Here is a 27,972-nt window from a genome sequence, read left to right on the forward strand (position 1 = left end):
GGCCCCATGATGTCCAAGGTGATGCGCTCCATTGGGGGTCCCACTCGAACAGTACCCATGGGAGCTTGTGGTGTCTTACAGGGCCTGGCTTTGGATGCGCAGCTGGTACAGGTGCTTCACCAGAGGGCACTGCCCCTCTCATTCAGTACCAGAAGTATCGGGTCTGCATCCAGGCTACAGTGCGCTCCACACCAAAATGCCCAAAGAGTCCAACTCGCACCACACATCCTGATGACTGATGTTGACAGTATAAAGGGAGGGGCCTGACAGCTTAGTCAGGGCGATGGATGATCTCAAAGTTGTACTCGCCGAGTCTCTCGAGCCACCTGGTCAGCTGTCCTTCAGGCTCTTTCATTCTTGTCGGCCACCGGAAGCTGCTGTGGTCGCAACGTCGCTTGCGTCAGTGTCCAGTATCATTTTGCCTTCATAGAGTGGATAACCCAAGACTGGTGCAGTGGTTAGCAGGCGTCCACTGAAATCTGGCGTGCTTCATTGCCAGGGCATGGAGGGGCTCTGCTATGGAAGGGAAGTCTCTTACAAACCGCAGAGAGTATGATGTAAGGCCGATGAAACGGCGGACTTCCTGGAGCGATGTTGATGTCGTCCACTCCTGCACCTTCTTGACTTTACAAGGGTCAGTAGCCACACCGTCCTTCTAGACTATGTGGCCCAGGTAGGCTACTTGGTGGCAAAATAATCAAGACTTAGCAGGTTTCAGTTTCAGGTTGGCCTGATAGAGTCGGTTGAAAACCTGGCCCAGCCACTCCAGCCGCTCCAGCTGCTCCAGCATCTTTAACACATCCTTGCCCAGCAAAATGATGTCATCCAAGTACACCAGACAGGTCTCCCTCTGCATTCCAGGCAAGACGCGGTCCATCAGTCACCACTGGAATGTTGCCGGAGCATTGCACAGTCCAAACGGCATGACATTCCACTCGAACAATTCCCATGTGCCCTGGCGGTCAATACGACTTGCCAGTAGCCGGAGACAAGGTCCAGTATGCTGAACCATTTGGCAGCAGAGAAGGTGTCCAGTGTGTCGTGGATGCGGGGCAGCAGATATGCATCATTAATGGTGGCATCGTTCAGGGCTCTATAGTCTATGCAGAGGCGGTACGTCCCGTCCTTTTTACGAACCATCACTATAGGCGAGGCCCAGCTGCTGTTGCTGTGGCGGGCCAGTCCTGATTCCAATGAACACCAAGACTCTTTTCAGTGGAGTGAATATTAGGAGCCAGAGGGCCAAGGGTGTCCACATCTTGCATTTCAGAGTGTCCAAATACAATAACCTTAGTCTTATTGTTATTTAATTTGAGGAAGTTTGAATTCATCCAGGATTTTATGTCATTTAAGCAGTCAAGCAGGGGCTGCAGTGAAGTCTTAGTTTTAAAGTTCAGCGGCAAGTATATTTGAATGTCATCTGCAAAGCAGGGAAAAGAGATATTATATTTATCAAAAATTGATGGTAGGGGCAGCATATATAGGGAGAATAGGACAGGGCCTAGAACGGATCCTTGAGGTACCCCACATGTAAGTGGGGCCTTCCCAGAGGAGTAGTCACACAGGTGGACAGAGAAACTCCTATCTGTTAAGTATGACTGAAACCACCTGAGTGCTGTATCTTTAATCCCTACAGAGTTTTCCAGGCGTGATAGCAGGATTGCGTGATCAACAGTGTCGAAAGCGGCCATCAGGTCTAGGAGCACCAGGACAGCAGAGTCTCCTGAATCAACAGTTAAAATCAAACCGTTAAAAACTCTTAAAAGAGCTGTTTCAGTACTGTCACACGGTTTAAAACCAGACTGGAACTTTTCATACACATTATTGTTGATAAGAAATGTTTGCAACTAGGTAAGAACTACCTTCTCTAGGATTTTGGACAGGGAAGGCAGTTTAGAAATGGGCATAAAGTTAGAGAGAACAGAGGGATCAAGATTTTCCTTCTTTAACAAGGGCTGTACAACAGCATGTTTAAAGGCAGCTGGGACACTACCAGAGAGAAGACAGGTGTTTATCAATGACAGAATACATGGGCCTGTAATGGATAATTCCACTGATCAATGTCTTACTACTGTTATGACTGTTTTCTGTGCACTTAGCGGATGCAACCTCAGAGTTCATGCCCTAACTTGGTAATTTCACCTCCTGTTGACCCTGATCTGTGCAACTGGGTGCTGGGGTTGATTCCTCTTTCTGTAGCAGCAACGGCAGATGGCAGACGTTTCCTGTCGGCTTTCTGTTATGTTTCCTGTTTAGCACAATGTATAAAAACCTTCCTTTTTAACTATTCAAGGTTCCACTCTGAGCATTGATGCTGACTGTGTAACCCTCTGCAGAGCTTACGATTAAAGACTCAAAGACAACTCCGGTCTGAGAAACTCTTTATTTCACATCTCGAGATAAATTTCCATTACAGGCCAACAGTGTCAAAGACTTCCTTAAGAACACAAGCGGGGATGCAATCAGAGGGGCAATTTGTGGGTCGCAGATGGTGGATGAAAAAGGCATGGATAAATATTTACATTTTTCCAATAGTTTATGACAGTTTACTCAGTCCCAGTATCAGTCACACTGTAACTGAGACAGCTGCCTTTGAACAGTGTGGCATCAAAGGCAGCTGAGCAGAAGAAAAACGTGACGTAGCTGTGGTCATGGCCACGGTGATGTGTTGTCAAAACTCCAGTGACGAGATTGAACATGAGTAAGAGGACAGGAGAACGACTATTCCCCGGACAGATGATGTTTCTGATGATCACTTCGTTGTGTTACTCGTCTGTGTTGATCATGTGACTATGTTTGTATTCGTTGTGGCAGGTTCAGTCCTGACCGAGCAGCCCGGCGCCACCTCGGAGGGCATCTTGGGCCTGGATGAGCCCAAGAAGATGACCAGGGAGGACTGCAGGATAAAGAAGGAGCTGGAGGAGCAGAGAAAGCTGGGAAACGCTCCAGCTGAGGTGGACGAGGAGGGAAAGTAAGTGTGTGTCTGGACAGAAAGTGAGAGGAGAAATGATGAGTTCCTCCATGCGTCACATCTGGACATTAAAATATTCCCACGTTTCCAAGCACCCTTAAACACCTGATTCTACACTTACCCCGAGGAAACACAATCGCATATTTCATTAGACCCTCCCTATCTGTATGGGTTTTGATGCAGCAGCGATTATCACTTATCATTTGCTGAATTCCATAAAACTAAACAAACTAAGGTCTCACAGAAGCTTGAGTTCATTCTTCAAGGTAGCTTTACCTGAAATCCTTTGATATCGTGGTATATTTTGTCCACGCTCAACCTACTCTGGTGTTGTTGGGTGATGTAAATATTCAGAAACTGTAAACAATGGTAGCCCACGGTGGCAGAGAGAGCTCAACGCACTGCGTCAGTGGTGATGGAACTTCACAAAGCATCGAACTACAGCCAGGTTCATCACTTTTTGAGTTTGCTTGTGTTGTGAATTTTTGAAGCGCAAGTGTCGCCAAATTGATGAACTGTCCTTGCCTTTTCTTATTACATGAATGTGGTGTAAGTCCCACAGACTTTAAAGGCAAAGAGGCAGGAAGTGACATATTATCTCCGCTGCGGAGATCATGTGATTTTGTTTACAGCACTCCCACACCGTTGTCAGCTTTTATCACCACAAACTCTCTTCAAATCTTTGTCTGTGTCTTCTTCATGTATAACATTGCTTTTTCACTGGGAGATATTTGCTTTCTTTTAGTTTTTTTGCGTCTGTCGCACATTAGAAACCTCATCAACCCGCCACTCACTCACAGTGAATCCAGCGGGGGATCTCCTGCTGTGTTCACACATCAACTGCTTATACTTGGAGGTCAGACGGATAAAGTCCGTGGAAACTGCTGTCTCACTAGGACGTTTGCGTTCACGCATGCATTTCCTCCGGAGAAAATGCGGAGGAACTGCGGAGTCCAGTGCATGTCTGAAAGCAGCTTAATATACTTTAAAAAACATTGTATCGGATCGGTTAATAGATTCCTAAACTGGTGTTGGGATCAGAACTTGTCTGTATAAAACTCTGTGTGATGACTTGATGGATTGCATTTGTAATATTTACTATGAAGCTACTGTTCAGTAATGTGGACCGCTTGTGCTGCTTCGTTTCTCCAGGGACATTAACCCTCACATCCCACAGTACATTTCATCAGTGCCATGGTACATCGACCCGTCTAAAAGGCCCACTTTAAAGCATCAGAGACCACAGGAAGAAGAAGAAGTGCCGTACTCAAACATTGGAGAGTGGTATAAGAGAGGAGTGCAGGAGGTGAGAATGAATTAACATGATTAGCTTTCATGTGGCTGCAACAATTAAAGTTGTAAAGTTATAGCTTCATTGTATGTCTCCACACAGAATGCTGTGACCACTAAATTTCGTAAAGGAGCTTGTGAAAACTGTGGTGCCCTGACGCATAACAAGAAAGACTGCTTTGAGGTAAAAGAACCAAAGCAATTTTATCTCTTTCTATCTTCCAGCACAGACTAACTTTCACTTTTTTTATGTAGTACAATTGTACAATGTTATATCTGCATACATAAACAATAACCTCTGACCTCGATTTTTGTCTCGTCAGCGTCCCAGAAAAGTTGGGGCGAGGTTCACGGGCTCAGGAATAGCTCCAGATGAACACTCTCAGGTCCAGCTTGATTTGGACTACGATGGGAAGAGGGATCGCTGGAATGGTTACGACCCCGAAGACCACCATCGCATTGTGGAAGAGTACGCCAAAGTAGACCTGGTGAGTAGACCAGTGGTTAATTCAATCTGGTTTAATTGTAGACTGTTTGTTTCTTTGATTTGTTGAGAACACCGTAGATCTCTGCCAACCTTCAAGCATGCTCTTGTTTTGAAACATTCAAATTAAAGCCGGGTTCGAACAAGGTAGACATAGCAACTTTTAAACAGAACATTTTTATTGGTGTATATGGATCAATAAAATTGATATCTGGCAACCACAAATCCCACATTAACGGTGGGCAAACTCAAGTCAGAACCGGTGCTCAGTTACAGGCACTGTGACATAAATCAGGTGTGATGGCACAACAGGGTTCAAAACATTATATTTTGGTGGTGTTGTTTATTTGTCAACTTCTTCATGAATCTGAGTTTGTATTTGTCTTTGTCTTTCAGGCCAAAAGGACTCTGAAGGCACAGAAAATTCAGGACGAGTTGGCGTCTGGAAAACTGGACCAAACTGTAAGTTTTGTCCAGATTGTAGTAGGACTGGATTATATTGACAAGAGGTAAATGCAATCTCTTGTCTAGAAAACTAACATAAAACTATTTTAATCCCTTTTCTGCAGCATGGGGAACATGACAGCGAAGATGAGGATGAAGATAAATATGCAGATGACATTGACATGCCTGGTCAGAACTTTGACTCCAAAAGAAGAATTACTGTCAGGAATCTGCGTATCAGAGAAGACACAGCTAAAGTAAGAGTCACACGATTGCTGAACTAGTACTCTTCACTTTTATACAGGAAACCTTTGGTCGCTTGTAATGTCCACATTTAAAGCTTTAGAGTTAAGTGAGTGTCAAGGGAACGTTATTTGTTCATAATCTGAACTCGTGTCTGTCTCTCACAGTACCTGAGGAATCTGGATCCAAACTCCGCCTACTATGATCCAAAGACTCGAGCTATGAGAGAGAACCCGTACTCCAACACTGGCATGAACCCTGATGAGTAAGTTACTGCCACTATGTTTCCTGATCAATCAATCAATCAATCAATCAAATTTTATTTGTATAGCCCATATTAACAAATCACAATTTCTCATTGGCTCACATTGTAAACATTTCCTGCTGTGTCTGACAGGGTGGGGTATGCTGGAGACAACTTTGCTCGCTACAGTGGGGCCACAATCACCATGGCTCAAACGCAATGTAAGTCACTTAGATACTTAGCAGCCACTTCAACTCCTCTCCATCTCCACTCTCTTTAACACTGACATAACAAGAAGAATGCCAAGTATGTAATTCAAACCCTGACTGATAAGGTTTTTGGGGGCAGATGCAGATACTGATTTAAAAAGTGAGTTAAAAAATGTCTATATATTGGCTGAAATATATATTTCAGAAATTGGCAATGATTCCTCAAATATTGGTTATCAATCCATTGGGACAAAGAAATGTAATTGAGTTTTTATATTTTACAGTTTAACCATAAACGTGTAGAAATGCAACATGTACCCCATAGTGATTGTCAATGCCTCATCTTGTGACAGTGTTTGCCTGGGAGGCCTACGAGAGAGGATCGGAGGTTCATCTGCAGGCCGACCCCACCAAGCTGGAGCTTCTCCACCTGTCCTTCAAAGACAAAAAAGAGGACTTTAAGGAGCAACAGCGGGAGAGCATCTTGGAGAAGGTGAATACCTGATATCCTCCTCTGTTTTAAACCATCGGGCTGGTAACTAAAGGCCCGCACACTTTGTGAGAATGGAATCTCACATGTTCATGTTGTTGCACACTTATTGTACTTATTTATTTGTTATCTTATTTTCATTTAATATGGGCCTCACTATAGCAAAATATATGGAATGTGTGTTATTGAAGGACAGATTCTAATATTGGGGATTGCAGCAGAAACATTGAGAGATTGATTGATTGCATTCAGTCATCATCACACACAATATGGACGGTGTAAACAAAATATAAACAGAGTCTTTGTACTCTGACTTAACAGGCTCGGGCAGAAGCAAATGTTTATGTGCTTGCCACACACAACACTTGTAGTCCTCAAATATAGATTAGTAAATTATTCTTTTAAATATCAATAGCAAATTACATATTATACTATTGTTCCACAATTTCCCCTCAATTGCAGATTTATCTGATTTTAATCCCTTTCTTTGGTCTGATGTACCATAAACTCACAAACACTTCTCAAACCTTTGCTGACAAGCATTTATAAACAAAAAGCCTTTTCACACTCTCTGATAGTGACTTTGATTTTGCTCCGAACAACAATTGCATTATTTTATGATATAATACATCCTTAAATTTCATAGCACTGGAATTTGGAAACCATGAATTTGTGTGACCACAGTAGCCAGCCAGCATGTGACAGTTTGGGTCCATTTATCTGATGTGATCTAGGACTACTGTTAAAGATTAAAGATAAATTAAGGATTTCAGTACATTTATTTGAGCCCACAATGGTGTATAGAGGCCTATAAGTATTCGTACTGGCTGATGACTTAATTGTGTTTGTGCGTTTGTCTGTGACGATCAGTATGGAGGTCAAGAACACTTGGACGCTCCACCACGGGAGCTGCTGTTGGCCCAGACAGAGGACTACGTGGAGTACTCTCGTCACGGCGCTGTCCTGAAAGGACTAGAGAAGGCTGTCGTCCGCTCCAAGTACGAGGAGGACGTGATAATCAACAACCACATGGTAAGAGCGACAGAATGGACTAAGGCTTTTGCTAATTTTCCACACATTCAAAATGTATTCTAAAGAAGATCTTGTGTTTGTTTAGTGTATTTGGGGCTCTTACTGGAAGGACGGCTACTGGGGCTACAAGTGTTGTCACTCCATGGTCAAACAGAGTTACTGCACAGGAGAGACTGGAATTACTGTAGTAAGTCATATTTTTTTTAATTCTCTGTTTCATACCCACTTTATCTGATCGTTTTGTAACTTAAACTGGTTGTCTGCGGTCGCTATGACCACGAGCCGACCGCACATCCGGTCCTTCGCTAAAGTTGTCCCTCGGAATTTAAGACCAATACGCACACAAATAAGTTCCGCACGTGGACTTGATGCAAATGCCTTTCGGTTCGGTACACGTGCGTACCGAACCGAAATGCCCGTACCGGAAATATCGGTTTGGATAATGTACCGTTACACCCCTACTTATATGGTATAATGTTATTGTTTTCACTCACCACATGCATCGTGATAAGATGATGAAAGGGAAAAAGAAGAAAAAGAAGAGCAAAAAGAACAAGAAGCGCAGCTCTGACAAGAGCGATTCAGAGGGCGAAGAGAAGAAGAAGGAGAAGTTGAAAAATATACAAGTCTGTGTTCATCTTTGTGTATCTGTGGTTTTGGCTCATTTCTGCGACTGACCTCTAACATCTTTTTCTCTGCCAGGCCCTCGAAGCAGAGGCCAAACACAGAAAGCACATAGATGCAATAATGCAGATAGATGAGAGGAAGAGGCCGTACACCAGCCTGCAGGAAGTGAAGGCGCCCACCGAGGAGGAGCTGGAGGCCTTCCGCATGAAGCGCTGCCGGTCAGATGATCCCATGGTATCCTTCCTTGAAAAGTGACCACCTCCCCTCACTGCTGACTCTCCCCATGGGATTAATGCATTTTTATGAATAAAATATATTTGACTACATTGTGTCATGAAAGAGAGTTATTGTTAGGTGATTATTTGCCAATATCGTCTCATAGAAACCTGCAACACGAGAAGCGCTGATGTAATTTCTGTTCACATTGTGAACTCAGGGCACCGCCTCACCCAACAGCTGGAACATTTTTGTGTCTCTCTGCTCTCGACTCTGCATCCCTGAGATAAACACAAACACATTTCATACACTGCTGCAGACCACTGTGCTGTGCTGTTAAATGTGCACTTGTAAGATTAACACACCTCTGGTTATATTATTATTAAAAACATAAAAAGATGAAACTGAACTTTATTATCATGTACAAGAAAACCTATAGCTCTATTCTCTTTTTTTCGTAATATCTGATATGTAATTTTTACATGTAAGTTTCCATCGTATGAGTTTGATGCTTCGTCTGTGCAATACAGTCGCACCGACATGAATACAATGACATCATGGTGAAAAAATGTTCTGGCAGTGTACTTGCTTAAACAGGGCGGATGTTGTGGACTGTGACTGCACATTTCTCTGCAGTGCTTCTCTTGGAGACTTATCTCACCCGATACTGGAAAGTCATGTAGGAACGCCTGTGTTCTCACATGTAAAGAAAGGACTTGGATAGTTATTGGGACATAATTTCTAAACTGGTGAGTTGTTTATCTGCGTGTTTTTAAATGTCATGTGCGATCCCTCTCCTATAACATGCTGCATTCTTTGCCTTTTTTAACCCCTGCGTGATGACCATATCATTTTGCTTTGTAAGCATGCAGTCGTTGCATGAAAAGACGATTAAGATAACTGTTACTGTTAGTGCACTGGATTACAGCTGTGGATTATATGCATGTGGAGTGCCATGGTTTTTGTTTCACATTTACCTTATCTGATTGTGACCTGCACACGACACCCAAATCAAATCTGTTATTATAAACAATGACTTTCCCTGTTCCTGTCGTGACTCCACAGTGACCAACATGCTCCAGATGTATGTGTTGCTCTGTTTGCTGTCAGTTGTCATCCCCCAGTCAACAAATTCCTCATCCAAGAAAGGTCGCAACATCACCATCCACTCCTCCCAGCTGGTTTGCAGTCTGCCAGGTCCAGTGGGGCCTGCGGGGAACCCAGGAGCCCATGGATCACCAGGGGCCATGGGACCCATGGGGCCGCCTGGGAAGGATGGGCTGGATGGGAAGGATGGGGAAAAGGGAGAAAAGGGAGAAGGAGGTAGTTATCTGCTCACTCTTTTCTATCATAATGTTTGAATCAGTTCTTTCATTCTCTTTAATCTGGAAGAATATCTGTTCTGTATGACACATAAAAAAAAGCCCATCAAAGCCCCAATTTCCAACATCCAGGGCTGAAAATTAGTTTTTGTTTGTTTCCGAACATGTAAAATCATGATTTTACACTGACAATCAAGTGCACTTTAATGATAGGAAGCAACCTGTTCCTGTCATGAAACACAGTTTGACTGATGAGCTGTTCTTTGACTTTTTATATTATTTGTGATCAGTAAAACGTGTGAATAACATTGATTTGTCACAATTTTGTCATGATTGTCAGGGGATGCAGGAAGGACTGGGAACCCAGGGAAACCTGGTGTAAAAGGCCGTGAAGGTGTTATCGGCAAGGCCGGACCCCGGGGGCTGAGGGGGCTTCGTGGAACGCCAGGGTTGGCTGGAAAACGGGGACCAAAGGGAGTGCTGGGTGACGTGGGCCAGGAAGGGGCCCCTGGAGGCTGCAACTGCAATAGAGCGGCCCGCTCAGCCTTCTCCGTGGCCATGACAAAGAGCTACCCCAAAGAACGAATGCCCATCCGCTTCAGCCGGATCCTGCTGAATGAAGGAAATCACTACAACGTCAGCAGTGGGAAATTTGTCTGCATTATCCCTGGAGTCTATTATTTCACTTATGATATCACTTTGGCAAATAAGCACCTGGCCATCGGGCTGGTGCACAATGGAAAGTACAAGATCAAGACTTTTGATGCAAACACAGGAAACCACGATGTGGCATCTGGCTCTACGGTTCTCCACCTGCAGCAGGAAGACCAGGTCTGGCTGCAGATCTTCTACTCGGAACAGAACGGACTCTTCTTTGACCCTTTCTGGACAGACAGCACCTTCACTGGCTTCCTAATCTACCCGGACCAGGACTTTCTCAATGAAGCTGACACCAAAGCAAATGCTAAGGATGACAGTTAACCCTGAAAAATCTTTGTTTTGATTTTATAATTGACACTTTCCATTGACTTTATTTCATTTTTGAATAGATAGGTCCCCTGCTGAAGGCCTCAGTGACGTGTTGAGTTCTGACACTAGGGGGCACCCAAGGAAAGAAGAAACGCAACTACGTTTGGGAAACCACTCAGCAATTGTGTTTCACTCATGAAATCACAATTCTGACAAAAGATCTTTTCAAAAATTAATTCAAGAATGAACTTGATTTTTTAAAATTCCTTTGTTTCATTAGATTAATGCAGTTTACAGGAGCTGTGAGACTGCTGTGAGTTTTTAATAGTGGCACAGAGCCATAGTCTCTGATGCAGCCATGTTTTTATCCACAACAATAAAACTCAAATCAGTACAATTTTTATATCCCAGTCTAGGGGAAACCTGAGTATAACAGAATGTTGGCTTCTCCTGTTTCTCCACACTTTTACATTTATGTTATCTTTTATTCTGTCCATTGTTGTTACCTTCTGTTCTGCATTTTGTTCACCCTCGTTTCATAGCCAGTCTCATAAAAAACATTATGGTTGGGTTGGGGTCCATTTAAATGATGATCCCTAGCATTAATCATTCAGTCAATCAAATGTTTCCCACAGATGTTTGGTTTTGTATGGTGAAAACTCTTAATATTTTTAAGTGCCAAGTAATAAACTAAATGAAAACAGGATAAAACTTGCAACAGTAACAGTAAAAATGAAAACAAAATTCACACAATAAAGTACAAGTCAAAGCTGTTGTTTAAAGTTACATGATTCGATTGTCTGAAATGTAAAGTCTGCAACCAGTAAATAATTTGTCATTTCCCAAAAAAATGAAGCGTTGAATTTTCTTGTTGAACTAAACTTAATCAAAATTCTTTACTCATCCAACAACTGAACACATACATTTTTACAATGTAAATCAAATACAGCTGGTCCCAACTCCACGATTGTGTTGCTCACAGCCCTAGTTTCTTCTTATATTTTGAGTCATTATGTATCTGTGGGATCAACCCCTGACCAACCAGTCCGTCTTTCATTGTTATCCTTTTGTGATTGCAACATACAGCCCATCTTTTTACAGTATTGTTGTGGCAACGTATCAGATGGTGTGATAACACTGTTTGATCCAACACTACCTTTGCACAGATAGAGTGTTTGCAATGAGCACAAATTGTTGCACTTATTGGAGTTGTTTACATTAACTAATGTCATTCACTTCCATCACTGCTGGACAGCTGTTAATTAACTAATAGGTCAATCCCCAAAAAGGCCTATTTTCTACAGAATCCTATATCTGCAATGCTGGAGAAAGAAAAATGGATCAATATCACATTATAATGTAAAATATATCATGTTTTAATGTGATAACTTATTATTTAAAAATAAAACTAACAATAGAGAGTTATCACATCAATGTTTTATGTTTTTAAATAAGTTATCACATTTTAACATGAAAAGTTTTATGTATTGACATGACTGTTTTATGTTTTTACGTGAAACGGTTTCTATTTTCATACAAAGTTATCACATCATAATGTGAAAAGTTTTGTGTTTTAACGTGAGGGTTTAATGTTTTTACAAGACACATTTTATAATAAGTTATCATATTATAATGTGAAACGTCTTATATTTTTGTAATAAGTTATCATATTTTAAGGTGATACTGATCAGTTGTTTTCTTATTCTAAAGTGGCAGCAATATGCTTCCGTAATTTCCTATGAAATCTGCACAATATAGAAAATGTTGTGACCTAATTTTTTTTTTACTTAAACTTTTGTAGTTTAGTATTGTACCATTTCAATTCATTCACTACCTTTGAACTGTTTAGTAATGTCAACATAAGCCAGCAAACTGAAAAAGGAAGAGTGTGGGTGTTTGTAGTTCCGTCGCTGACCTCTAAAGGACTACAACTCCCAGGCTGGAGGAGGGACCTTCACGTCGAGGCGCAGGAGCCTCGTCTCTCCGCAGCAGCAGCAGCAGCTGGTGCAGCCGAGGAGGCGACTGTGTTACCGCGGAGCCACCGGAGAGGAAGCGGCGGAGCGCGAGCTCTCGGGGAAAAAGTGTCAACAGTTTGGGGGAGACGGCTCGACCCGACGCTCGTCGCCGGGACTCGGTGGTGGCAGCGGCTCGGTGAACTTGTCAGCGGCTTCTAAGTTTGCGTTTAAAACCGGGAGGTTCGTCTCAAAGTTGAGCCGAGGAGGAGTTCTCTCATTCAGGATGTCGGACTGAGACAAAGGGTCTGGGGGGACATTCCCGTCGGAGCGGCCAGCGGCACATGTGTGGACCGCGGCGGTGCAAAGTTGAGCAGGTTCGTTGAGCTGTAGCGGGGATGAGCTGAGTGTTTGTGGGGAGGTTGTGAGGTTTTACGTCGGTGTGTGTTTTTGTTCTGGAGCGAGGCTACTCTCTCTCTCTCTCTGTGTGTGCGTGTGTGAGGACAGTTAAGTTGTGTAGCCTCACTGTTTGTCTCGTGCTGCAGACGCCTTGTGAATGATAACCCGTGTAAGGTTGTGTTTGGTTTGTTAGTAAATGTGAACAATCGTGTTAACGTGGCTTCAGAGAAAAGCTGCATTGATTCATCTGACCAGTAACGTGGTCCAGCGAGTCTTTCAACTGGGCCATTTAAATTCCCGAGCAGAGAAAATGGCCTATGCAGCCAAACAGACCTGTGTGAGATCAGCGAGATATTCGCAAACTTTGTCAAAACCTCTAGATTTGTTTAAGTTCCGCTTCAAACCACAGCCTTGCTCTGACTAACAAAACAAACACATAGCTAATGAAATGTAAATTAAGACATTTAATGAGCTATTTCATACAAAAACTTCGATTCAGTTTGGTTTCCTCACTTGAAAACTCTTCATTCTCCAACAATCCTCACATTTCTCATAGTCACTGAGCGGAAGTGTCTGATCTGTGTCTTGTTTTGGACTCGTGTGTCTCAGCAGGTAACAAGTTGACTCTTGAACTCTCCTCTGGATGGGAAAGATGGAGAGGGAGCTGCAATGGTGGAAAGGCCAGCTAGCTGCAGATATCCACCAGTCCCTCCGCATCAAGGTGAGTGTGGCGATAAAACAACAACAGTAATGATCTCAATATCATTTTCAACAATTGCAACACAACAAAAGTTGATTTCTCATGCGGGATGCTCAATGAGGAGCTATAACACATAATTGATCCACCGGTTTTTAAAGTGTTTGTCATTCTCTGCCCGTAAAGAAGAGTTTAAAAACACATTAGGAGCAAAAATCATCCTTTAAACTTAACACAAATAATAATGTGACATTTATCACGATAATTATCCAAATCGATTGATATGAGCATTTTTAACTTTATCATGTTTGGCCATGTTGTCCAATTTTAGCCAAACATGTTTTCACTGTGTCTGTGAAACAAAAACTGAGTCACATGAAATAAACAGCAATTGATTTAAGGTATGACAAGCGTTACCCAACACCAACCTGATAAGTGTTTTATCTGCTGTAAAGTATATTATTGTGCACCTAAACTAGACCAAGCTAAGTGACGAGTGGATTAATCACTTAATTACAGCTTCATTCCTCCCTGACCCCCACAGCATGCTTCGGCCTAGTTTTCTGGTAATTCATTTTTGTCGTTTTTGTGTTAAATTGTTTACAACAGACAAACAGACACGGGTGCAAACATAACCTTTGTGGCGCAGGTAATAAAATACATCTAAATCGGGTTTGTTGATTTCATGTCAAAAGGAAAAAGGATTTATTACAAATTTAATTATTCTTATATCAAAACAAATCAAATTTGTTTGGGCTTTGGACGTTTGTAAAATTCGTAATGGGCTCTGAGAAGATTGTGATCTTTTTAATTGATTAATCCAGAAAATAATTGGCTAATTATGAAATTAATCGTATCGTAATCCTATTTTCAGATTTACTATTAATCTATTAACATTTTAATGATTAATCACGAAAAGGTTTATAAGGCAGTCGAAACAACTTGGACATTGTGAAGCGGGACATCTTTGTTTCACATTATACCACACAGTGTATTCAAAGTTGGGAAGTAAAAATAATTACACGGGCCTGTTGTCTATTTAAACATGGTCTAAATTAGATTACATGGAGGAGTTAAGGCTCATTAATTGAGAATGTCTTAATTAACCTCCAAGCATGATCATATTTCTTCCCATGTGTCCCCTTTTTAATGGAGACATCTGTCACTTGACTGGCATCTTCTAGCTGAGGCTCTGCTGCCAGCTCAGCACATGGGGAGCTGAATACAGAGCAGGTTTGAGATGTCGGGCGCCTGAACGTGCGAGAGAGGTTATGTGTATTTATGTGGAGAAAGAGGACTGTAGTGAATCAGATATTTGTGAGCCTCACAATGAATCATTCACTTACACACAGTTTGATTCATTTGTGTTCATGCTGGACAGTGTCTGACTCAGAGCGAGCTGTCAGTTAGAGTGAGGATCTGTACGCAGAGCTGGAAACTAAACAACACACCCACTCTTTTCTCCTATGCCGTAATGAAAGAGAGTGATAGCGTCAGGCTAATGTCAGGGTTTGATCTCCTTATATCAGCAGTTTGGTTTAAATCCTGAGCAACAGGCTCGCTGCAGTTAATGCTGTGTAATGAAATGTCCTCAGTGTGAATTCTGCAAAGTTAGAAAAGAGAGCAATACGATTCATGTGGTGAAGTGAGAAATGCCAGAGACTAATTAGAGAGACAGATAAGATTTGTTGTTTTTATTTAGGAGCTGGTAGAAGACAACACACTGTATAGTTGTTTCACAACTGATTATAAAATTACACTCAGCCTAACAGAAGTTATGCCCTGTTTCTAAATAGATTTCGTTTTTACTTTTAGATACAATATAATATAGGAAGATAATGGGAGATTTCTTATTTTTTCTTATTTATTTTTTTAATCGTACCTCAGATACTTCTGCCACATGCTGACTTTTACTTTCTTATTATGACAACGGAGAATCTTGTTTTTCTACTAAAGTCTGAAATATTTGGATTGAAGGACTCATAAACTAACGTGACCATGGATTTTTATTGTGGATGATACGGTTAATTAATTGGTTTGTTGATGGCAATGAAGCAGGGCTCATTTATTTAAGGTAATTCAAAATGCTTTACATGGAGTAGAGAAACAGGATGCAGTACAAAATGCAACAGGATTTAAAAAGAGCAAAATAAAATACGATACAAGAATAAGATTAGACAGGCCAGTGAAGGTTATTGCATGTCCAGTGCAGTTCATGATACGAGTAAACATTCCAAAATTAAATTTACTCCACATTTACTTTTCCTTCTTCTCAAATGTGAAAATTTGCCTTTTCTTTACGTCGCGAATTTAAAATGGCTTTGGGTTTTGGTCACCTCGGCTTCTGTGGAATTCAGAAGAAAGGTGAAATGGGTGTCTGTGTTAACATTTCCTGCTTGGCGCCTGCTCCCCCACTGTCTCCTCCAGCCTTAATGACGTTTGCTGCAGTGATAATGCCCTGATGTGGGAGATAGCGGTGGTGTGTAGCATGTGGCAAATTATCAGACATGCAAATCAGGCGGAGGCAGCTGTGGAATCCTTAATTATGGTGCGGGTCCCCCACAAAGGCACCTCTCCACCCACCCACCCACCCCCTGGAGCCCCTCCAGACTTCGGCAGCAGCCCCCTCCTCCCACTGCCCTTGTACCCCGAGACAGACAGATGGACCAGAGGCAGAATCTGAAGCAGTGGGAGGAGAGGAGAGTTTGGGGAGGACTGGGTGGTGTGGATGGTTGTGGCACCGGGGGTGGAGCTGCTATATGTGGATTTGGGAGTGGGGGTACTGTTTATTTTTGGATTCAATTGAAGTGTCAGTCTGAGCATCCTTGTTGTCTCAGTTGCGTTCAAAATAAATAGTGTTACCCTCACAGTGAATTTCATGTTACACAGAGTACTAACTGTAGCATTGAGATGTTCAGAGCCTAAAGGCAGGGATGTTCCTAAACAACAGTCCTAACGCTGTGTGTGTGTGTGTGTGTGTGTGTGTGTGTGTGTGTGTGTGTGTGTGTGTGTGTGTGTGTGTGTGTGTGTGTGTGTGTGTGTGTGTGTGTGTGTGTGTGTGTGTGTGTGTGTGTGTGTGTGTGTGTGTGTGTGTGTTACTCCTCTGATATAAGGACCCCTCACTGTTTGATCTAAAGGAGATTAATCCTGCAATCCTCAATCTCATATTAAATCCAAATCAAAAGCCCTTGTTTTTACTCGGATTCAGAAAAACACATCATTTAAAAAAACGTTTTTTGAAAACAAATTTTTTTGGGGGGGTTTAGCAGCTTAAGAACTGAGGAAAGTAAGTTTGTGGGTCCATTGTTTCACGGTCTGAGGCCGATTTGGAAACCGGAGCCATGTGCTCTCCGGTTCTCTGCAGCTGATTGGGGAAGAGGCCGATTCAATGCTAATGCCCCCGAGTATCTTCCTTCCACTTTGAAACACATGCAGCTAATTGAACATGGATAGGAGATGTGCTAGGGGTGAAACCTAATCCTATCTACTACTCAACCTCCATACCCCCCTCATCCTCCCCCCGCCTAAAAACCACACACACACCACCTCCCTCAGCCCATCGAGACCCCTGCAATGACCCAGATTAGCTCCAGATCTATGCAGCGATGGTGAATAAAATTAGTATTTTTTGGTGTTAAATTTAGTTTTATTCCTCACATGAGTATTTCAGACCGTCAGCAGCTCTCCTGAAAGCAGTTTAACACAATCAGCAGGAGAGATGCATTGCTTACTATTATTATGCATATTTTTTTACAGCCCCTGTGTTTCTTAACCGCTGCTTCCTGCCCACCCAGCTCCTCTTCCGCCCCCCCCCCCCTGCCGTAATTTACATCCCCTCTCATTCCTCTTCTCTTCTCCCTCTCCAGGAGCTGAAGTTACCGGTGTACCGGGCTCACTCTCCGCAGATTGGAATGCGACGGTACTTCGCAGACTTGCTGGCCATCCTCAGTAATCGGTATCAGCTATGTCCTACAGCACGCCACCTGGCCGTCTACCTGCTGGACTTGTTCATGGACCACTATGATGTGGCCGTCAAGCAGCTCTATGTGATCGCCCTCTCCTGTCTGCTCCTAGCCAGTAAGTCCCTAAACAGCCTTCCAGCTTCTTCCTTGAATCCATCTACATGTCTGTTTTACACTTCAGGTGGTTTTTGACAGACTAACTCTTCATCTTCCTTGTTATTCTGAGACGTGTGTGGAAATTGTTGCTTTGGAAACTACAGTTCTTAAATCCAAATATTGAAATAGTTCAGAGGTAGCTTAACTAAGATTAGAGTTTATGTTGTCATCATAATGTGTAAATGCACAAGAGCTGCAATGTAAATACTCTGAGCTAAAAAAGGAGCCGTGGCTGTGGTTCATACCCAGATGGCACAAGGCCCCTAACAAGGCTAATTTGAGTCAGAGACCATGATGGTTTTCTTTTTCCGGCTACACTGCTAACGCTGCGACGTTAGTTTTACGAAAGACTCCTTGTTAGCATGGTGGTGGGATGACTATACCATGGTTTTAGTGGAAACTGCAGAACGTTATCTGTGTAGTTGATGCTAGCTGTGATAACACGTCTGAGGCTGCTGCTGTTATTCTAATCCTATACAGTGAAATTCAGATGAACCAGTTTCATGTGGTTAAAATACCCTCTTATTAAAACATGTTTAATTTTCCCCCTTTTCATTTTTATCATTGAAAACATAGTTGGATGCATTTTATCCAACCCCCACAGGAATCCTCTGGTTAATTATTTATTAGCACTTTTCTTTGTGATCTCTATGTTTTCATACCTAAAAGATTGATTCATACCTACACTTCCGTGGAGTCTGATGTAGTGTATTCCTCTGTGTCACAGACCTCTACTGCATCAGCGTGCCACACCATTGTCCTGAATGACGTGCATTGTTTGTATTTGTTAATGCAAATACAAACATTTGCTGTTATGAAATTATTGAGCCTTTTCACATGTGTGACCACCATCGGGGGAAACAGACAGGACGGAGAAGTCTGACAATATGATAGTTGGAATAAGGACTTGTTCAGTTAGGTCTTTTCATGGGATTTGTTTTATGAAAATATGTAAATAGAATACCAGCGTTATCATTTAAATAACTGTCCCTGAAAAAAGCATTTTACAGATATGAATCAGTCAAGTTGAAACGTTGTATTTTTGTATGTTTCCTTGTTTTTAAGCCAGTTTCGATTAGTTGTTGTTGTTCTGTACTTGTAGCTGCTTTTCTCAAGCTGTCATTGTTTCTGTATGCTTTGGTGCGAAGACCAGTAACCATGCTTCTCTGCTGCAAAACTTCTTTAAAGAAAAATTCTTTATTGCAAAAGCAGGTGTGTTAATCTTTGTCTGGCTGACGCATTGGTGTGGGTTGCGTGTTAGTTATTAGTGTGTCTGTCTCATGATTCACCGGCAGAGGTTTTCTGTGCATTGATGCAGCCCTTGGCATCATGGGTAATTAGACTAATGATAACGTCAAAGAGGGAGTCTGGAACAGGGTCCGCTCACTTGGGAGGGCTCAGCATGTGTGCGTGTGTATGTGTAGAGGCACAGAGGCCATCTCTGCAATCAGAGTAGTCTCTGTGGTGCAATAGATTTGAATATGACACTTGAAAGAGGTTTTATTTAAAAGCAATCTCACGAGGATCCAAGAATAGCTTTGAGAGTTGGCTCATGGAGTGATATAAATATTTTCAACCTAACCTGGACAGAGGTTCTTCTTTAACTCTCCTTTATGTTTTTTTGTAGAATCTTTTGATTGTGGGGTTCAGTTAGTTTGGCTCACTCCTCTTTGCTCTCCTGCCTCTGACTCCTCCAGGACTCTAGGGAGTCTCTGCCATGATGGATGAAGGCTTGAAAGGGTGTTTGATTCAAAGTTGTCTTGGGTTTTTATCTGTCCTGAGGTGCTTTGGAATCTGGCCTAGTTGTTGAACGGCCTCCCCAGATCCCCCTGCCTTCCTTTGACAGGCACATACATTGTCTTTCTTCAAATATTTCTGGCTTCTGCACTCGGTTAATTAATCGCTACCTCTTTTGTGCCTCTCAGCAGTCACTGCTTAATCCTGTTACTCCATTGTGGGTGTGTGTTTTTGTGGATGCTTGTGTGTGCATGTGTTTGTTCATGGATGAGCTCCTTTTCATTTGCAAGAGGAAGATTTTTGTCAGGTTTTCGAACCCACAGGGACCAAGTGTTATTGACTGTTGGGTACTTATTAAGAGACCTCACTTTATTCCAGAGAACACAATTTTTCAAGGGAAGCAAAATCCTGGAAAATGAAATGTAAGCTTCAGTGAAGACTGTTTATGTATACACTGCATATTTCCATTTGAAATCACTCCACAAACTTAAATTTCTATTGTGTTAAATTCCATGAAGTCCTGCAGTGATCACATCAGTCTTCCTGACAGATCTTGCTCCCTGAAGTCAGACCTCTGCATATTGCAGCTATTTGTTATGGTAAATGAGATTGTCGATGTCTCTGCCGCCTGCCAGCACAAGACTGCTATGGATTTTTGTTGTTGTTGCAACACTTCCTAATGTATTTATGTATTTAGTGAAGTTGGTCTGTGGAACTCGATAATGAACGGTAGATGCTCTAGCTATCTAATTTGTCATGTCTCCACTGTGACTTATTATTCATGCTGGATGTCTTCTATTTTGTTCAGTGAACCTGATCCAATGAAGGGTCTCTAAAACAAAAAAGAGCATCCTGTGAAACGCACAAGAAGCTCAGTCACTAAACAGTACACTTACATAGGCCTCAGAGCCTGGGGGTAGGGGGGGGGGGGACTGTGTGCTGAGGGCACCTGCCATATGCTCTCCGAGTCAGGCCTCAAACAAAAGCCTGTCAATGCAAGCAGGACAGCCAGCCAGACGCTTCCCAGAGAGGGGGAGGGGAGCAGAAACTGAGGGCTGGAGGTTGAGTGTGCAGGCGTGTGTTTGTGTGTTCGTGGTAGAGACTTGCTGTAAGCTAACCTTGCTAAATAAGGAGATGGTTGCCGTGGCAACCTTGCGATAAACCTATGGCTTTCCCCCCCTCCTGATCACCCTAATTAACATACACATTCAAGTCTAAATTTATTTCCTATTTGAATGGACATTGTTTCACCACTGCACAGCAATTGAACCGACTGGGTTCTGGTCTTTCTGCGTTTAGCAGCTGGCTGTGTTTCCTCTTCGTTCTCTCACCTTGTCAGGGACAGGCGGAGAGAGCCGGTCCTGGGACAGGGCGGCCAGTAAAAGCAGCCCCACATCCCTGGGGGGTTGGGAAATGAGTGGAGCGGTACTTCAAAGCCAGGTCGGCTGCTGATGTTAAACAGGGTAGAAAGGGAGGGAGAAGAGGTGGCCTGCAAAATGGGACATATTACAAGTGAACCACTCTGCAGGGTGCCCTGAAATGTAGATGAATAGGGAACCCACTCCCACTTTTATGCCCCTCTGAGGTTTGACAGTAATTCTGATGGAACTGTTGTCATGTGCAGCCCTCGACATTAATGAAATTATGTAGAGATGTAGAGATGGGTGTGGACATGTGGGACATAAATTATTATCAGATGCTACTAAAGCACAAGCTCATCTTTTATGTTGGGGAGCTGTTGTGTAGTGGTGCACAAACTGTGGCACACAAGTGTAATAATATTTAGTGTTTTGTTGTGTAATGCATGAGGGTCTGTTTGTTCATATACTCCCTGTGTCAGCCCTCATCACCTATATGGCAAGACCCCCCCCCCCAACAAGCACTCACACAGGGCCAGTTTTCTAGGATTCTCTCTGGTCACCCAGGCATTAGCATCAAGGGTCAAGGGTCAGCCTGGGCCTACAATGCGTGAGCCGCCAGGGCCAGGGGTGGCAACACAGAGATTCTGTGATGGAGCTGTGAGCGATTTCACACTCCCAATGAAAGATGAACCAGTAGATAAAAGGGAGTTTAACAAGCAAAGGAAATTCCTCTATTGGCTGTCAAGTGAAAGAAGAGGAAAGTAAAGATTAACTCGAGTTATTCCTTTTATAAATAAATATTTTACTTCATTTGGGACAATCAAAACTGAACTAGAATTTCGGTGTCCTTAAAATGGGGATCAACAGAAACAACGTTCTGTGTCTCTGTGTGAGAACGCACCTCTCAGGTTTCCTAACGGCCCCTATCACTCTTAACCACTCCGCACCCTCACCTCCTTCCCCAAGCAACACACCTGGGAGGAGGCGCTGCATCCCAGCCTTACCTCTCACTAACCCCTGACCTGTAACCCCTCGCTGTTTACTCCATCTTTTCTCACCACCACCGTCACCTGTGGCTGCTGTGAGAATGAGTGGGCCTCCTGTAGCGAGGCTGTTTTTGTCCGTCATCACTGTGTCTCTTTCCTGCTCGCTGACTTCAGATAGGATCATCGAGTCGCCTGCATTCCAGGTAGTCTGAACTCCCAGGAGAGGAATTTAGTGTTCACATTCAGAAGGACAGCAGAGGTGTTTGCATGTTGCTACGGGGTATCGGTGAGAAGATGGAATACATTTGAGGAAGTCCAGATTAATGACACTGAAGGAGGCTTCATATTCTTTTGAAATGGGATCATACAAATTGCGAGACAAAGACTGAAATATCACAATTCTAAAATGAATTCAGATTTCAATGCCCAGTTTGTCCTGTTTTTTTTTGCTCTAGATATGAAACAATTAGTATCTTATGAAAAAAACACCAACAGTATCTCTGGTAATAAATAAATAATTTTAAGTGTTTTTCAAAAGAAAAGTGGAAAACAAAAAATATTCTTCAGTTTCTCAGCCCCTATTTCCATAAAGTTCAAATGAGACCCGGCCCTGACACTGGATGATGTTGATTGTGCTGCAGGAAAAGTCGAAGCAGGATGTTTTTTATTTTTTGGCCCAAAGTTTTTTTTTTTAATTGCTTGATCCCTCTGTGGCTGCTCTCCTGCTGTGACATCTCATTGAAATGAATAAGAGCACTGTTTTGTCACACAGGCTGTGATGTGCACCGGACTCAGTTCTTTCTACAGTGAGTTAAACCGCTTTGTGGCTCAGACTCCTACTGTATTTCTGTTGGTTGTTTTTCATTTTTTCCAAGCTGTTGGGGCATCCCATGTCTCTCATGCTCCCAGGCACCCACAGTAGTAAACCAAAGGAGTAATCACAGAGCACAATGAGGAGATTGACTTCCACTGTCTCTCTTAAGATCAAAAAAGGCTGGGGTTTTGTGGAGATTGGGGGCATTGATTGCTTTTTATGGCAGCGTCTGTGTGGACACAGCAGTCTGGGAGCAGACAGAGGCTGATCCAGAGGATATGAGGGTGAGAGAATGGGGTAAGTGTGGACTGGGCCGTGCAACGAGCCCTTAACAGCCTTGTTTCACTGTGCTTCCTGTTCTGCCGGAGAGACGCCATTACTGCCTCTCTGCTAATTACCCCTCTAGCCTGTTGGGCTGCAGAGCTCCCCACTCCCCTCCCCTCATGCTCTCTCAGCCATTCCCCCGCTCCTGCTTTGTTTAATGGAAGGTCGCAACATCTGTGGTAAAACTCACACATGGTAGGAAGATGCCCCCCTCACTGAGACGTAGGCATAAAGAGGTAGGAGAGGTCCATCAAAGACAACCACAGTAGCTGTGGCATGTCAGACAGCTGTCGTTTGAAGGATTCACTAAAGTTAATACAGGTCCTATTTATAACATTCAGTTGCCATGGTTTTAGATAAGAGGCCAAGAATTTCCTCAACAGAGGGTTTGTTGTTTTTCCCAGCTGGATTTATATTTTGAAACATAACATTTCAATCCTCGTCTGAAGATATAATCTCAAGTAATTCTACAACAACCACCGAGCAGTGTGTATGATGAGCTTATTTGTATGTTCACGTGTTGGTTTGTTTGTATTTGGAGTATTTTCCCTGTCATTTCATTTGCTCCAGCTTTCAGTATCTTTGAAAGGATGCAGACCAGACTTTTTATTTATTAGAATTTAACCCTTTGAGATGTATCATCCCGAACACAACCAGTCCCCTCATTTAGTGTTTATAAATTGCACATAAATATTCCATTAACGTTTTGACATATTTAGGTGAAGTATTTGTCACAAATTATAACTTTAAACATGAAGACTTCTTTTATATCGATACTTATCAGTTTATACACCAGCCTCCATATGGGGGTGTCCACAGGCAGAGTTATGGGTCTTAAATATATTAATAAATACTCATGACTAAATTATATTGTTTGAATACATTTTTATTAAATGTGTATATACTGCTGGTCGAGGCTTTATTGGGGCACATAAGTTAATTAAATCATCAAGACTTATTATTTGGTATTTAAAAAAAAAAAAGCCTATGCATCAATATTGTATTCTCCTGTATTAATGTTACTCTGAACAATTCAGTAACTGTGGAGCTACAGTTCTGGGATAGAATCAGTTCCATTGTATGTCTACACCGTTCCCCCACTTCTTCCTACTTGAAGCTGTGAGCAGTTAAGGCACATGCCTCAGAGCAAAGCCTGTATCAGTGTAACCTGACACCCAGCTCCTCGCCCTCATTCTTAAAGTTTGAGCAGAGGCCTGTTGGACCTGTGGATTAAAACCAGAGTCACCCCTCTTCATTGGCCACATGGACCCCAGAGGCCTCGGGGCTGTTGCTATGGAAAGTTTGTCTTGGGATGGCGATTGGGGAGGGGGCTCACCATAATGGTACTGCTGTAATGTCTGCGAGGATGTGGAGTAAGTGAGGGAGACAGAAATCTCAGGGATCGAGATTACTCTCTTTTTCATAGAAAATAGTCAGGCTTGTGTAATCCAGAGTAAGTGCCGCATGCTCTGTAAGCCTATGGAGATGCTTCCCAATGCTTGTTAGTGTAATGGCTTAGCTTTATGGCCAGATGTTCAGTAATAGTCAACTTAATTGCTAATGCTTAGCAGGCACTTGTTAGTTTCTGTGGAAGCAGGCTCTTTAGAACTGACCATAAACCTGCTGCATGTGGCTGTAGATATTAGTTATTGTGATTTAGAATGATATATTTTGTAAATATTCATCATATCAAAAATACTGGGTTTAAGAATATCCAGAGATGTTGGGATTGTACATCTCAAAATCCAAAAATAAATAAATGGCCCTGATGAATAAATTGTAATTTTGCAGTAAACTGTAACATCTGCTGTATGTTTTTGTTTCCAGGTAAATTTGAGGAGAAAGAGGACCGGGTTCCCAAACTGGAGCAGCTGAACTCTCTGGGTTTCATGTGCAGCCTGAACCTGGTTCTTAACAAGAAGGATCTGATCAAGATGGAGCTCCTGCTGCTGGAGACCTTTGGCTGGAATCTGTGCATGCCCACACCCGCCCACTTTATTGACTACTACCTCCATGCCTCTGTGCAGGAGGACGACCTGTACAACGGCTGGCCCCTATCCTCCCTCTCCAAGACCAAGGCTTTCATGGACAAATACACGCATTACTTTCTGGAAGTCTCACTTCAAGGTGGGTCTAGAGGTGGAGGGTGACATTGCTTTGTTTGTTCATTAATATATATGCATGTGATGTAAGTTTGAGGGCAGGATTTATAAAACTCTTGTGTCTGGATTCTTCTAGATCACGCCTTCCTGAGTTTCCGACCATCTCAGGTCGCTGCTGCGTGTGTGGCAGCCTCTCGCATTTGCCTGCAGATTTCCCCAAGCTGGACGACAGCTCTGCATCTGCTAACAGGCTACACCTGGGACCACCTCACCCAGTGCATTGAACTTATGCTGCTGTAAGAGATGCACAAGACACACACATGTACATGTAGAGAAAATAAATCCAAGCAGATGAGCCTCTGACTTTAAGGCCACTCTTTCTCTCTGTATTTTTGTTGCCATGGTTTTTTGTATTATAAGACACAGAGGCTTATAACGCTGTGTGCAATAATGTGGTGTGTAATTTAACAACTGTAATTAAGTCTGACATTTTTTGTGCAGCGGGAGGCAGTGTGTGTTTGTTTGTCTGCTCCCCTATAAGTACAATTGTTTGGACATGTTCAGACTAATTGTGTGGGAGTAAAAAGGGTTGTTTCACACTGATCTCTGCTCCTGTTAATGGATTTATCTGAGCACTGGAAATTTTTGCAGGGAAATTTCCCATATGTGTTCACACGTTTGGTTTTCTCCCTACAATACAATAATGGGATTAGTTATTATTCATTACTTAATACAAAGTATTTATTTTTCATCTTCATGATGATGACTGAAATATTTGTCCCTCTCCCCTCCACAGTGCTCATGACAACGACGTAAAGGAGGCCAACAAAACCAAATCCACTCCTCCTCACCGTCCCTCCTCCCTGCAGTCTCAGCCCCAGACCTCTCACCTCTCTCCAGTGTCAGCCATCCAGAGACCGGCCTCCTCCTCGTCCTCCACCTCTTCCACACCACAGCTGCTCTTTCAACCTGATGGCTTCCCACACCTCTCCCAGCATTCCCCGTCCCTATCCCACCTGCAAGCGCTCGCTGACTCCCAGGCTCTGGGGCCCGTGGTGAACATGTCTCAGGATTTCCTTCAGAGCCACAGGATGGGTTTGCTAACTGGGGGTCCCTCCCTGACTCCTGGGAGTGGGTTCGCCGCTTACCCAAGCCTGACCTCAGGTCTTCAGCCGGTGACACGTGCGCTGCCGCTCCAGGGCCCGCTTTCTGTACAGATGGCTCTCGCAGGTGAGCCACGGCACTGTCTGAGTATGGCCTACAGCGGCGGCTACCTGGGGACTCATCACACCTTTGCAGCCGGCTGCTTTGACAGGTGACGCCAGGAGACGGAGAGAGATCGCAAACCACCGCGGGAGTGCACTTCTGTGCTTTCATCCCGGCTCCCTACCCTGAAACATCCACTCACAGACCTCCTCTCTCTCTCCGTCGGCACGGCAACACCTTCAGCATGTTCAGCCCCCCCGCCCATCTCACAGACACGCCTCAAACGCAAGCAAAGGTCCAAAGGCAAGATGGACCCGGTGGAAGTCATCACACTGTCGTGACAAACGCTCCACTGACTCATGAAATACTGAGGCATTGCAAAAATGTTATTGCCATACTCTGAACTGGTTTTCTAGATCTGTGTTATTGTAGACTGTCATCACTGTGAATGAGATGAAAGCAGCAGTGTGATCGAACACCCACCTCATTCAGTGCCTGAGCTCAGTTGTGTGATAGCTGAGCCAATTTTAGAAGTGCACAGAGCAGCAGTATCTGGGATAAGGATATCTTGCTGCTGGACATGTTTTCTTTTCTTCATTTTCTAATCCAAAAATTTTTACAAATGTAGAGAGACAAATTGGCTGGAATTGTTTCTTGAGCCATCATTTAGAGGCGAAGGAAGAAGAAACAGAGGCTTGTTGCTGACTTGGCGAGAAACGGGGCTATGCACGTTACTGAAATGTTTAGGTTGCGTGTCCTTAATGTCAGCAAACATTGATCCAATGTCCGTAAGCCCTGTTAGAGCTGAAGGGCCCCTCCGGGAATTCCTCACCACATAAGACCTCAGAGGGGACGAAGAATTCATTGTTTTGTTCACAGCAGGTGACGTCCGCTGCTCAAACGTGCCTGCGGTGTGATTTTTTTTTTTCCTCCTCGTTCCTCTCCTCACCGTCATCTCTTCTCTCCCACCTCCAAAGTCGAGCCTTGTGGCAGAGCCATCACACACGTGCGTGATAATGTGGCTGGCTTGAAGCTGCAGGCTTTGTCACACTAAAGTTTGAATTTCTCCAACATCCGCCGCTCAAAGACTTGAACACAAACCGATGTGACTGGACCAGCGCGGACTTTGGTTGTGTATTGTACATATGAATTGCTGCTGCCTTCTTATGACCTGTTGGTTCTGTGTCTGTGTTAATGACTCCAATGTTTACATGAACCACTAAGTATCAGGGACTTTAACAAGATTACTTGAAAATGATGCCATTGAAACATGCCATAGCTTTTATTTATAACGACTTGTTGTTTTTTTCTTGATTTATTTTTTATTTGTATTCATTTCGTTTGATGTAGTGTAGCTTTTTTTTATACCAACATAGAAAAAAAACATTTGTTAATAATATTTTTTGTACCTGTTCATAGTAATTGTATTTTCAGGCTCAGGTTTTATGGCTGAATTCGCAGCCCTCTCATTACTCTGTACTCTTATGCTTTAAAGCGGATGCTCCTGCAGCATCTGTGGGGTCTGAAATGTCCCCCTTCTTCATCACTGGACCATACACTGCTGAAAACTCAGTAAATGAACGCACAAAATGGTGCGCTTTGCATGGCTGTGGAACAACCTCGTGGTCACTGCGTTCACACAAAAAATGTCTGTAGCCTGTGTAATTGCTTCCAAGATTTCTAAAGCTGCAATCCCCACTCTTCCACTTCCTGTTAGAGTATAAACGCATCCAGA

At 43.1% G+C, this 27,972-nt stretch overlaps 3 protein-coding genes across 4 annotated transcripts; all 3 read left to right on the top strand.

Annotated features, from left to right (window-relative positions):
* The first annotated feature begins 2,867 nt into the window (after positions 1–2,867).
* LOC118112384 (pre-mRNA-splicing factor SLU7-like) lies at positions 2,868–8,317 on the top strand. The gene is made up of 12 exons (XM_047340567.1): positions 2,868–2,971; positions 4,124–4,277; positions 4,365–4,445; positions 4,585–4,749; positions 5,142–5,207; positions 5,315–5,446; positions 5,600–5,697; positions 5,830–5,897; positions 6,239–6,378; positions 7,246–7,407; positions 7,493–7,594; positions 8,110–8,317. Exons 1-12 carry the CDS (start codon positions 2,883–2,885, stop codon positions 8,287–8,289), a joined length of 1,437 nt encoding a protein of 478 aa, XP_047196523.1. The 5' UTR covers positions 2,868–2,882; the 3' UTR covers positions 8,290–8,317.
* Positions 8,318–8,839: 522 nt separating this feature from the next.
* c1qtnf2 (C1q and TNF related 2) lies at positions 8,840–11,392 on the top strand. 2 transcript variants are annotated; one of them, XM_035161653.1, is made up of 3 exons: positions 8,840–8,999; positions 9,316–9,573; positions 9,913–11,392. In XM_035161653.1, exons 2-3 carry the CDS (start codon positions 9,324–9,326, stop codon positions 10,551–10,553), a joined length of 891 nt encoding a protein of 296 aa, XP_035017544.1. In that variant the 5' UTR covers positions 8,840–8,999; positions 9,316–9,323; the 3' UTR covers positions 10,554–11,392. The 2 variants fall into 2 exon arrangements, with proteins under 2 accessions (XP_035017544.1, XP_035017545.1); XM_035161654.1 differs by having other exon boundaries at positions 9,361–9,573.
* Positions 11,393–12,416: 1,024 nt separating this feature from the next.
* Positions 12,417–27,354, top strand: ccnjl (cyclin J-like). Its single transcript, XM_035161651.2, has 6 exons — positions 12,417–12,870; positions 13,502–13,613; positions 17,456–17,666; positions 24,757–25,056; positions 25,168–25,327; positions 25,828–27,354. The coding sequence occupies exons 2-6, from the start codon at positions 13,536–13,538 to the stop codon at positions 26,348–26,350; spliced, it is 1,272 nt and encodes a 423-aa protein (XP_035017542.1). The 5' UTR covers positions 12,417–12,870; positions 13,502–13,535; the 3' UTR covers positions 26,351–27,354.
* Positions 27,355–27,972: the final 618 nt, after the last annotated feature.

This window comes from Hippoglossus stenolepis, chromosome 7, assembly GCF_022539355.2.
Source record: "Hippoglossus stenolepis isolate QCI-W04-F060 chromosome 7, HSTE1.2, whole genome shotgun sequence".
NCBI lineage: Eukaryota > Metazoa > Chordata > Actinopteri > Pleuronectiformes > Pleuronectidae > Hippoglossus > Hippoglossus stenolepis.

Coding starts and splice junctions, on each gene's coding strand:
- LOC118112384 (XM_047340567.1), top strand. CDS start 2,883: ATGACCAGGGAGGACTGCAGGATAAAGAAGGAGCTGGAGGAGCAGAGA. Junction 5,208..5,314: donor CTGGAAAACTGGACCAAACT/GTAAGTTTTGTC, acceptor CCTTTTCTGCAG/CATGGGGAACATGACAGCGA. Junction 5,898..6,238: donor CACCATGGCTCAAACGCAAT/GTAAGTCACTTA, acceptor ATCTTGTGACAG/TGTTTGCCTGGGAGGCCTAC.
- c1qtnf2 (XM_035161653.1), top strand. CDS start 9,324: ATGCTCCAGATGTATGTGTTGCTCTGTTTGCTGTCAGTTGTCATCCCC. Junction 9,574..9,912: donor GGGAGAAAAGGGAGAAGGAG/GTAGTTATCTGC, acceptor CATGATTGTCAG/GGGATGCAGGAAGGACTGGG.
- ccnjl (XM_035161651.2), top strand. CDS start 13,536: ATGGGAAAGATGGAGAGGGAGCTGCAATGGTGGAAAGGCCAGCTAGCT. Junction 13,614..17,455: donor ACCAGTCCCTCCGCATCAAG/GTGAGTGTGGCG, acceptor CTCCCTCTCCAG/GAGCTGAAGTTACCGGTGTA. Junction 17,667..24,756: donor CTCCTGTCTGCTCCTAGCCA/GTAAGTCCCTAA, acceptor TTTTGTTTCCAG/GTAAATTTGAGGAGAAAGAG.